Source organism: Mastacembelus armatus, chromosome 24 (assembly GCF_900324485.2).
Source record: "Mastacembelus armatus chromosome 24, fMasArm1.2, whole genome shotgun sequence".
Lineage (NCBI taxonomy): Eukaryota > Metazoa > Chordata > Actinopteri > Synbranchiformes > Mastacembelidae > Mastacembelus > Mastacembelus armatus.
In genome coordinates, this window is record NC_046656.1 from 14,694,610 (window position 1) to 14,707,324 (window position 12,715).

The 12,715-nt window shown below is 36.8% G+C and overlaps 1 protein-coding gene across 1 annotated transcript in view; it reads right to left on the bottom strand.

The window, feature by feature from the left end:
• Positions 1-12,715, bottom strand: part of fam184ab (family with sequence similarity 184 member Ab) — a 93,621-nt gene that overhangs the window by 22,154 nt on the left and 58,752 nt on the right. Inside the window, exons 13-14 of the mRNA XM_026318665.1 lie at positions 9,405-9,555; positions 5,684-5,896 (exon numbers count right to left, since the gene is read on the bottom strand). Of these exons, the coding sequence (XP_026174450.1) occupies positions 5,684-5,896; positions 9,405-9,555 (364 nt within the window). The remainder of the gene's footprint in view (positions 1-5,683; positions 5,897-9,404; positions 9,556-12,715) is intronic.

Genomic DNA, 12,715 nt, shown 5'->3' on the forward strand with positions numbered 1-12,715 from the left:
AGTGGAGACAGAGAGGAAGAAAAAACTTGGTTGAGATGGATTGTGAAGAAAAGACGCCAGGAGAAAAGGAGATTTAAGAATGGAAATGGAAATGTGACAGAAAGATAGGGAAGTACTTTAGCAACATTTCAAATCCTCTATAAGACCAGTTTCTTTATATCCTCAGATATAAAGGGAGAAACTGGCCAATCCCCATACACAAACTGATAGTTTAATGCTGTGTTAGTCAAAACAGAGGTCATATCCTGAATCAAAATACACTGTGAAGCACAGACAATGTTCTCACATTTAATCTCTCTCAAAAAAAAAAACCCTCCCTTCAAAGTTTTTCTGATCATTTCAATGATTTCCTGTTCAAAACAACCTTGCCTGCAACCAAACACAGGGAGAAAAACACAGAGAATTCACCTTCATATTTGAAGGCTTATAAAAAGTTTTCCTTAAACAGTTTACTGACAAATGCAAAGGCTTTCTGTTCAGAACAACCTTGACTGTAACCTTACTTTTTTGTAAAAGTTACTCAAAGACTTATTATTCAATTATCTAGTTTTTCATTTATAACACTGATACTAAGATCAGTGTTTTACTATAATAAACCAAGAAATATTTCATGATAGTTTTAGGGAAAAAAACTGACCATGGTTTAATATTTTGGGCAGGTGTCATTTAGCTAACTTCTCTGTGCACTTTATGTATAAAACTCCAAACATGGTTCACTTAAGATCAAACTAATTTTCTGAATGTTCACTCAAGAGTACATGCCACCATTAACGGCTCTATTACCAGAGGAGAAAGGAGTCTAAGATAATTTTTATGAAAACATGCACATATGCCTTTTTCGTAATTAACTGATTCAATAAATTTAGTTTCATGTCACTATTGATCTTAGTACCACTTCATAAGAAGAACCAAAATAACACATTGGAAAACTACCAAAAAACTGGAAAGCACTTACATACACAGTATTAGTATCAGGCATTAACACAGCTGATTGGATGGCTGCCATGCCATCAGACACACACACACACACACACACACACACACACAGAAAGCACAGTCCTGCAAACATTACACTGCAGGCAGCTGAGCATTTACTCTGGTGATAATGTGTGAGATTCCACATTTTGTTCCTGCATGTTGTCTGAGTAGTAGTAGTTTTACTGGAAATATGGTTTGAATTTTTTGAAACCACACTTAACTACCAGTGCTGATATAAACTTCCTCAATAATTCAATTGTGTTAATTTTCGGTTAATCTCATCAATGCAGCTGTCAGCTGTCAGCAGGCTTGTTGGCAGATAAAGTATGTCATGATCAAAATTACACCTGACAATCAGCAACTATAGTTCTATTTGAAGTATTTTACTTGTAATGACAGCTTTTTCAATGTCTTTGCTTGAGAAAAAGATAATTTCATTAAAGTCAGTCACTTTTCCTCTGGGAAATCGTTGTATATGAGTGTATTAGTAACTACAGAATATTTTGGTTTGATTATTCCCACTAGCAAACCCCAAAATGACCCGTGTCTAAAATAACATCTAGATAAATAATTTGCAAGTTAATTCAATATGCCAGTGACAGGTTTTATATAGGATGTCTTCAGAGACAGATTTTTTTAAAATGAGCTAAATGTTTTATATCAAAACTCATTTTCATTATTAGAAAAAGACCCTAAAGGACACAGTTGTGGACAAGAAAAGTGCACTCCACATTGAGTTTAACTCATTTTTTGTTCCCAGTAAAAAATAGCAAGAAATTTTAACTAATACCCATCAAAGAGGGAACATCTAAAATGGTATTCATAGTAACATCCCTGGTATTTGAATTCTGCAATATGTAATACCTTTGGGAAATGATTCACGGAACGAAAAGAGCCCTTAATATTCAAATGAACCTCGCTCGAGTTGGCAGACAGCAGTGTCAGTGTGTTCTCAGCGTTTGACATGGCACACATGGTATTTTTATGGTAACACTTCAAAAACCCCAAATGCAAAATAAAAATATTAGTGTTCATTAATAAAATTTTGTTATGTTGCTTGCAATGTGTTTATACCAATAAAAAAAAAAAACGTGTCAAGATCTGAGGTTCCATACATAAACCCAACCACCATGCTGCTGTGACTGTGACTGCTCTGCAACTTTAATGTTTACCATTTGAATTACCTTGTTAGGATGTTAAAATGTGCTAGTTAGCAGTCAAAACAAGGTACAACTCAGGTTTAAGAGAATGCCAGCCTATTATTTTGGCCATAACCAAATACATTGGTCAAAGTGAAAATTATACTTGATTGTGGCAGCAAATGAAATTATATGTATTTTATAATATAGTTATAGTTGTCCCGACTGGACCAAAGAAATGAAATGGCCAATACCTGAGGTGCAAACCCACACTACTTAAACGTTTGTGTCTTAAGAGGATTTTAATTGATCAAGCCTGAAATGTTTATCGTTCTTTGTCCTTAATCATGAGCTGGTAAAAACGCAAATGTGTGTTGAAAATCCATTGGGAACCTTTGTCACACTAAGAGAAAGTGAGTTTTAAAAGCACTAATGTCTCTTATTAATTGCTATTGATCATTGGTTGTTTTGTTGTGTGGGTCAGTAAAAAAAACATACCTTTTATTCCTTTAATTAAAGAGAGCACATTAATTGTCCTCATCACAGTGAATCCTATAATCACAAATTGAAAGTAATGTTGCTACATTCACTTGCTCCTGTCTTTCTTGGGTGATTTGTATGTGGATGTCTGGCTGTTCAATCTTCATTCCATTACCGGACTGTCCATTTTTGTTTGTTAGCTTGTAGGTGAATCCATTTAACCAAGTAAAAAGGGGATGATGCGGATGAGCTAGAGTGAGGAATAAACACACAAAGACATAAACCCAGACCATGGCCTTGAGGTCCTCCAGCTGTTTCAGCACAGATTTTAATGTTGATCCTGAGGACAACCTCAACATGCCAGTTGCAGAACTGAAGCATCTGAAAGGGATGTAGCTTAAATGTGCCTCTGATATACAGTATATTCAGTGTGAAACCTTTGAGTGATTCAAAACCCAAAAGCAGAAACAACTTAATGCCTAAACTGATCTGCAGCCAACACCTAAAAACAAGTGGAATGTGTTCTCTTCATTTGGTCTTAGTCAGCACTCAGACTGATTAAGTATCTCACTGTGAGAAATGATTGCACTTCTGCAAGATTCAACACATGATAGTTTAGTGATATTTTTACTGTACATAGGCTTAAAATTCAAATCAGCTTATTAGAATAAAAAAAAAGGAGCTTTGGGGCTTAAAAATGTAGCTCCAAAGACTTAGTTAGTTCATTATTATCACTTCATAAGGATGTATTACATTTTTAACAAAACTAATAGTCCACAGCCATGCTACTGGCTCTGTAAGTCTGATGCCTCCATGCTTTGAGCGAAATGCTGATATGCAAATAGAGAGACAATGTTAATATGTTGATTTTTATCAGATATAATGTTTGCCATTTGCTTTATCATGTTAAAATGCTACCATTTGCTAATTAGCATTAAAGATAAAGCAGAACTAAGGCTGATGGTTGTGAAATGTTGGCCCTAATCCATCTTATGGTAACCTGAAAACTAACAAAAAAAGACAACATGTTTAGTAATGGTAACCAGTAAGATTATTGTTGAGTAGCAATCTATACATCTTCATTATAGTGACTCATCTCAAACATTACTGTAAAATATGTGCACTAAAATAAAGAATAGTTTTTTGTTTTGCATTCAAAAGAAGGTACTATATGCAAGAGCCTAAACAAAAAGATCAGTAAGGTGATAAGCAAATCAATATGCTGTCAATTGCTTCATGCATATCTATTTGCAGCTTTTTGTAGCTGCAAGTCAGGGAGCTAAATCAGGTTAGGAGAATCTCTTTGTGTGTGAATATGTGTGTGTGTGTGCGTGTGTGCGTGTGTGTGTGTGTGTGTGTGTGTGCGTGCGTGTGCGTGTGTGTGTGTGTGTGTGTGGAGCAGAGATTTGCAACAACTTTATTACTCCCTGGATATAACTGTCGGTGAAGTGTGAACAGATAATACCATGCCATCTGAATGTACCTCCCATCCACCCAAATGCACATAAAGCACACATACACAAATCATCCCTCTAATGCCTCCACTCTGGATAATTGAGTTTTCTCTCCCTGCACTGCTGACAGAAATATAAACACCCTGTCACCATACAAGCCATCTGTGAAGCTTTATTTTATACACTTTATTTCCTGCCTTAGAAACTGAGACTGTAAAAGGACACAGAATATTGTCAGCGACTGACAGAAAAGGTCAGTATTGCGAGACAGTGTGCATAGGATAGTGTGCATCAGGAATGGAAGAGGAGATGAAGATAACAGGGAGGAGCATGGCTGTTACAGCAGTCAGTTTGGCTTACAGGAAAACAATGACGACCGCTGATTTCATAAGCGCTGTGTGACTCAGAGATGATATTCTTTCTTCAGACACACACTCACTTCTCGTACACAAGGAGTTGCCAGCTATTCATAAAGATGCTGTTTCATGACCTCTATGCTGCCTAAAGCATTAATGCAATTAAAGCGACCAAGACAAAAGAAGTACTTGGAATTTTAACATATAGCTGTTCCAAATCAAAGCTGACTGTGAAATAGAAGGATTAGCATTGAAGAACATTTCGTTGGCCGCTTGAAGAGAGTGTATGTTAAGTCTGTGCTTGCATATTTTGACATTATTAGAGGAAACACAGAACTGTAAGTACAGCTACTTGAAACAGAATCTGTCTGCTGTCAGAGAGTGAGTAATTATGGTGATGACTCAATGTCAGTCTAACCTTGACACCGACAAGGCAATATTGGAATAAAATGTCACGGATGGCTTTTCCTGAGGAGCTCCTCTAACTGGCAGAAAAGACCATAGAAATGCTTCTTTATGTATCTATACATTCTTACAGAATAATCATTATTTAGGGGCTAAGACACTTTTTCTTAATTAATATGAGGCCTAGGATAAATATTTCTATAGTTTTGTATCAAACCACCATCTACAATGACAATTCAGCCTAAATTTCATTTAAGCAGTATTTTTATAGGCTGTATCAACTATGTCATACTCTATGATTGCACTGAATACTGCCAAAAATATTGACAAATGATAGCACTGCAGTTTTTGACAGAGCTAGACCATTAGGCTGATCCATTATATGGGCTAATATTTGTCCAATAGCAGATGAACATGACAATTTGCCAGCGAAAAGCAAGGAAGACATACTTCTAAGAAAGCACAAATGTAAATGCAAGCTTCAAAATATTCAAAGCACTGCAAATGTTTTAGTAGGCAATACAGACTAAAAAATACTTCACAATATTTAACTGTATTTCTGCTATAATGGTATAAATGATTATATAATGGTATAAATTATGATATAAAAATAACACTACTCAACAATATCTTTTCGGTGACAAGTCACATGAGCATGCAGTCTTGACAACTGTGCAAACAATGACCCAAAAAGTAAAACTCAAGTCATCATGAAATAAAAATATAGGAAATAAGCAGTTTAAAAATAAGATTGCCTTGAATTGGCAGTTTCAGTGAGAAACAAAACTGTAAGCTTTAAAAAAAATAACTTTAAATTGTACAGTTACATACATGTATGTTTGCAGGTGTATGTATGTTCACCAACACCAACCTTCAGGTCTCGTTGCCTGGCGTGCTCCAGGTCCTGCATGGCGCAGCAGTGAACCTCCTGCAGACGCTGCTGTCTTCTCTGGTGTTCTGACTGCAGGTCATCCAGCTGCATCCTCAGATGCTCTCTCTCCTGACTGAACTGGTGCTGCAGCTGCTGCAGTGAAGACTGTGACTGGGAGAGCTGCATCTCCAGGCTCTGCTTCAACAAAGAGATCTAGAACAGGACAGACAAAATGACAATGTTGGACTGGAGGTGAAGTGCATTTGTGACCCTTGTTGGGACAGCTACATCTCCACTTTGGTTATACATATACAAATGGAAAAAGAAATTTAGGCTCTCTACAGAGCAGCATATTTATTTAGCATAATAACAGAAAAGGCCAAAGAGGTGGTTACAATCAATTAGGCTTAAACAAATGTTGCCATATTAAGAGGTTTGTAAATCTTAAAGCCTCCAGCATGATTTTTTCATTTTTTGCAAATAAACTATGCATTTAACCACAGCACACAGTTATCTCTGGCTAATGCAGTAGTGAAACAAATACATTGTTGGGAGGAAGCAGAATATGCACCAAATAGGTCTGTCTAGACAACTTAACATAATGATTATTTGGGTAACTTCACAGAGAAACAAGTACAATCTTGCACAACCTGCTTTGAAAATACTGTATTAACTGTGGACATGCCAACAAAGTAATTTTAAATTAGGCTAGAATTGGTAAAGAAGACTAAAAGAGAACCTGACAGTATATAGGACTGTGTTCTTTATTCGGAAAAACTATAAGATACTACTATGAGGTTAACCACTTGTTATGTAAAGACCTATAAACCCTCTATGACTAGAAACAGAAATTGTTTTTGGCAGAATAGCAAAGTAGCTCTGGTCTAGAGATGATAACTTTGGCTGCTTTACCAGCCGTGGAAGACCACTGGAGCAAAGTGACAGGAAGTAAAGTGAAATGAATTCTGGATGTGCAGGTGAGACCAGCTGGGCCCTAAATTGATAATTTATTAACAGCGTAACTGGAGTGTGTGTTGATAAATTCAGCATCTCTTGTTGCAGCTTACGGACATCATTTATGAGAGTAGATGTAACAACAAAGAAAGATTTGCAGTGAACCAAAATGAGCATGAATGCCTCAAAACCTGGAAATTACATTATGACATAACACATCCATACTACCAAGTTAGGGCCGATACAACGAGAGTCATAAACTATGGGATCTTTTAGGTGTGGAAGGCTGTTGTAGACTGATAACCTTGCTCACCTGTTGACAGTCACGTAAAACGCTCATTCATTCATTCCCTTTGTTTTTCCCTGTTACCTGAGTGTCTTGTCCTGCATCGTCTATTAACCTGCATTACTTGATTTCCTGTCACCAACCTCTCTCTGTCTCTGTTTGGCCTGACATCAACTTCCTTTGACTAACAAAGATTAACTGTTTCTTGAGTGTTTAATACCGTGCCCTGAGTCCTAAATGAAAAATGCAGGACACTATAGTCTTTTTCAGTGTTGAGCAGAGACAGCAAAAGTCAGTGCATTTACAACTGAACAGAATTAAAACTATGTAGTAGAATAACCATGTATGACTGCAGTGTTAGAAAAGAGAGACCTTTCTAACCATTGCTGTGCTGGTACTGCTGATATGTATATTTCAGATATCAACACTGTATGACAATCACTTTTACAATATATACAAACACTTGCTATAATAATAACCTTTCACGTTCGTTTACTGCTGTGACCCCAAGTCAAACAGTAGAGCTGTAGGCCAGAAAGCCAAACTAATGAAAGACACTAAAATGCCTCTTAGACATTTTTGAAGTTGTTAATTTGATTTTGTAAAACGTTGGAAATCTTCTTTCTTGAACTTTTTGTTTGTGGCTGAATTGCAATTAAATAATAACCTGAAGGATGACCTTCTTCAGGTAAGTTTGACCACAGTCTGCTTAAAGAAATCTATCTTAAAGCACCTTCTACTGTATGTTTTTAAAGAAATATTATGTATCCCAAAACTTAATGTTTTTCTTTTACTCAGTATTTGTGTGCATAAGTGCTTGTTATTCCAGCTCACAAGTGGAACAACAAGCTCTGCTGAGAGAAGAGACTGACACAAAAATCCAAACTTTGCTGCAATATGCAGTAAAGGTGCTTCAGAGAGCTCAATAGTTGCTTTATGGGAACGATAAATGTGTGAAGTTGGCTGCTTCTGGGATCCCTTAATCCTGCATTAAAGGATTTTTGGCCCACTTGATGCCATTGCAGCACACTGTAAACAAAACAATGATACATAATCACAGTATAATGTTGTTAAGGTCTGTGTAAACTGACAGTGACATAGTGACATGTCTATACACCGTATAGCCATAGAGCAACTCGATGCTTGTATCTACCCAATATGTGTGGAGATTCTCTTTCAGCCAGGTGAAGTTGGCAAATTGGACTCGTTCTTGTTGAGTCAAAATGTTTTACCACTCAAGTGACTTCTTCAGTACGAGGGAAATTGGTTAGCGATCTCAAATTATCTTCTATGCTGGTCTCACTTCACACATGGCCTGAACAGGCTTATAAGGTGAACAATGGAAGTGAACACAGATGAGGGTCAACTCATGTGACCCCTCCTGTCCACAAACTGGATGTAAAGTGTGTCCTCTCTGAAGGATCTGAGAATGAATGTAAGGGGAGCCTGGTAGACCAAAGACAGGTTGTGTCTGAGCATGTAGGGTCCCTTCTCAGTTTTTCATTCTGCTTCTAGATCCACTTCATAAATGTCCTAATAAATTTTCTCCCCTTTAACACTATTTTTAAACATAATGTGGGAAATATTGTGGATCAGTAAATCGTTTTTTTTTTTAAAAAACATATCTGGCCACACATCACAACATCACTGGCACTAACAGCTATAACATCACAGACCATTAGAAGTGGCTTTTCCAGCATCTCATTTCCAAACAGCATCTTCTCGGTCAGTGCATGCCAAGCGAAAGATATGGTTCAGCTGATTGTGAGGCATGAAATAGCCATCAATCCCTGCAAGTAAGCTGATGGACTCATACACACAGCATGTAAAAAAGCATTAATGGAGGTACTGACACTGTTTATTCGCCTGTATAATGACCACAGGAGAGCTAAGTCACGCTACATTAATATTTTCAGGCGGTCATTAGCAACAGCAGCCAGCACCAATGTGTTGACCACACCATTGTATAACAAATGTGTTAGTGAGCTTGTGCAAAAGTGTGAAGAAGAAATAAGTTACTCTGTCGCAGACTGGAGGTATTGTCAGGGCAACATAAGCTTTGAAGAGATGCACTTGATCTTATTGCCTTTGCCTATTGCCTCATCGTCTCTCTCCCTACTTATTGACTTTTTTATTACTGGTATAATTACAGCCATTCGATTACAAGCTGTAGACGTCTGGTATTTTGTGTTCGGAGAGAGCTGCAAGTTAGCAATTAAAACTGTTTTTAACTTCTAAATGGCGGTACCACAATGTCTCACTTTTTTTTATATAAAATTTTATTTTGTACATTTTATCTTGTTTGTTTAAGAATTTTGTAACGTCAAAGTTAAATTTTAAGGCTATGAAACACCAAAAACTCTTTATTCTGGTGTAATTTTGAGCCTCTCAGTTAAAAAGACAATAGAGGCCAGGGCGGAGACAAATACATTCGACACACATACCCATGCTGTTTTGTGCACATATCCATATGAGCTGTACCTGTTCCAGCAGGTCCTCTACTTTACGCTGCCAGCTCTCCCTGGCGTTGCTCAGTTCCTGCTCCTTGTTTTGTGCCAGCTGAGCCAGTGCTGAGGCCTTGTCCTCCTCATGCTCCTCTCTTAACTCCTCTCTCAGCTTCTTGCACTCCTGCCTGCAACACAGACACACATAGTTGCAGTAATGTTTCATGGTTTTTTTTGCAAAAAACTGCTGTGGATTGCAAATTTGCAAACGGCAAAAAAAAAAAAGTCAGCGACTTCACACCTTGAATTAGCAGTAACAAAAACCAGTGTAATAAAGGGTAACAGCTAGGAGTAACCTACTTAATCTTGGGTTATAGTAACTGAACACAACTGGTACTTTATTTGCTGACACTGTTTTTGGTGTGTATATTTGATATCCACACTGCATGGCAATCCATTTTATGACACAAAGTCAATCAATACTGCTCAACTGCTTAGAGCTGCAATAATCAGCTCAGTTTTTGCTTTTGTTTTCTGTTGCGACTTGAACTGTAGCCGATGAGAGTGGTGAGACTGAATCCAACAGTAAAGCTGTGGGCCAGAAAGCCAACACAAAGATATGAAATACACTAACATGCTTCTTAGAGGTTAGGAGAACTGCAGTCAGCTGATAAATTCCTGTGGGTTTTGTCACCATGACCAATTCCTTTCACATTTCACAGCCATCTGACCCTTTGGTCAAACAATTTTGAGTAGATCAACTTTTCTGCACTGTTTATTATCTTGATGTTATTGCTAGTTAGCCAAGCTAACTAAGATGGTCAATCTTAAAGTAAAATGATCGGTAGCATCACTGTTTAAAGGTTCATTGTGTTATACATACAGCAATCTATTAGCAAAAATGGGATATAGTAATCATTATGTTGCCGTTAGTACGTAAGCACTCTGTTTTCTTTTCCTATTGAGGAAAACACATTTTTGGTCACATTGAGAGCAAGAAAGTGTGAGCACAAACATAACTGTACTTTAAATCCCCAGGAGGCCTCTTATATGAAGACTTGACTTGTGCCTTGCAGGAGCTCAAGTGGGTTTTTCTCGGCGCACTTGTATTTCAATGTACCTGATAAAGGGCCAAAGACCTATTTCCCATCTTAGTCTCTTGCTCATAAAAGCTGCTCATACTATGCAGCCTAACAATGACAAGCATATATTCTTTCATTACTCATTTAGATCATATTGGTCACAGGGTTTATAGCTTATCTAGTTTATCAGATTTGAGCGAGAATGACACTGCAGGAAAACATCAAAATATGTCCAAATATTACAACAAGCGGCTGCAGCCACATTAGCAGCTCTGTGATGTTGTATTTGGGTACGCTCATGCCCAACTTGGTGCAACGGTGCCATTTTGAGCATGTCTAAAAATTACCATTACATGAGCGAGACACACTAGCATGAGCCTGTCTGCTCTTTAGTCTGCTGATCTGCTGAACCTCCTCTGCTCATTTAGTAATCCTGAGAGCCATTTCCATGATTACACTATCACAGAGAAACTGTCTGTTTCCACTGTGAAACAGGGATTAAAGTCAGTCCCCTTTATTCAGATAGCTCACTAACCGAAGTGTACTCACCCCAACCACCAAACGAATAAATGTTCTCCTGAGAATAAAGAGCTCGAAGCGCAAAGACAAAGCAAGGGAAATTAAAGCTATTACGGCTAATAAAGAAGAGACTGAGACTGAGACTGTTTTATATATATATATATATATATATATATATATATATATATATATATATATATATATATATATATATATATATATATATATATATATATATATATATATATATATATATATATATATATATATATATATATATATATATATATAACAGTATATTTCTTATTTTTTGGGTTATTTCTTATTTTTTGGTTATTTCTACACTATATGGACATCTATTTTTTGAGTCCACCCTTATTACGACTCTGATTCATTAGATTTTTAATGGAATTGGCTACACTCAGTTTGTCACCATAGCAGACAGAAAATTAACACAGACATTCTAATCTGTCTTTGACTTTCAAGCAGCCATTTTAATTAATGTCACATTGTCTCTGACATTGCTGCATGCAATACAGCATGATTCACTTTGTGATACTAAAGATGCTAAAAGTATTAGATGTTATGGGCCTGTCTGGAAGACACTTTTCTCACTGCAAAAAACAGTAGAAATATTAAGTACACTTCAGTTGAAATAAGGCATATTTGCATGATTAGTGAAGCCGTTCAGTGGCAGGAAGCAGCTACTTCAGTGAAAAAGAAACATCATACTTCCAGGGAGATATAAAAATAAAAAATAAAAACTATCTGGGGAGAGGCTGCTGACAGATTTAGGTTGTCATGATTCCTGGGATAAGAGGAAAAAGATGCTTGAGGTTCCTAAACAGCTTCCTAGTATTTTAACATCAATTCTTTTATAATTTGATAACTTGACTGAAACTTGACACTTATTGGCCATCTATTTTTGTTTTACCTTTTTATACTATTTCGTTCATTTTGGGATCAGGCCAATATATTGTCTATGTAAAGCATTTTTGCACAGTAGAGCTTGTCCAAGAGAGCAAACTGAAGGTTTGTAGGTTTAGTGGATTGCACTGAGGTGCTGTGATTAAATCAAGCACATGATCTGATACCTGCCATCTAAAATTACAACAAAACCAAACTGTATTTTCCATTTTTTCTGTGCATTTAAGAAGGTAAATGACAAGAGTGACAAGCACTGAGGCCATGCAGTTTACAGATGGATTTGATTTCATGACATTGGTGTTAATGAATTCTACCAAAGCCTCCAAATATCAATAAGCAACAGCAGCCCACACTTCTAAGTACAAAAGAGCTAAAGGACTGACATGGAGTAATATAAGAAATTAAGCCGAAAAATAAAAACAATATTGCAGTCAGGCAATGTATGTCAGATGTCTGTAGGCTCAAGTGAGGAAAAGCTAAAAATATTAAATAATACCAAGTGTGACCTTCACAAAGGGCTAGTGCATTAACCGATTAAACGCATGAGGAGGTTGAGGGAATAAGAGGGTGCTTCAGATGGAAGTACAGAAGACGCAAAGAACTCATCAGTTAGTAGGAGTGAAACCTAATTTAAAAAACTAGCTCATTAATTTCTTTTTAATTTAAGAGAATCTGTGAACAAGAACATATGTCAACTGCATAAATCCAATAATAATATACACTGTGTTGTTGCTTTCTTGGACACATCAGGCTAAAACTAATGCAGTTTAATACAAACAGTTCTTCAACAAAACCTGCCTTTATGAAAGTGACAATGTTA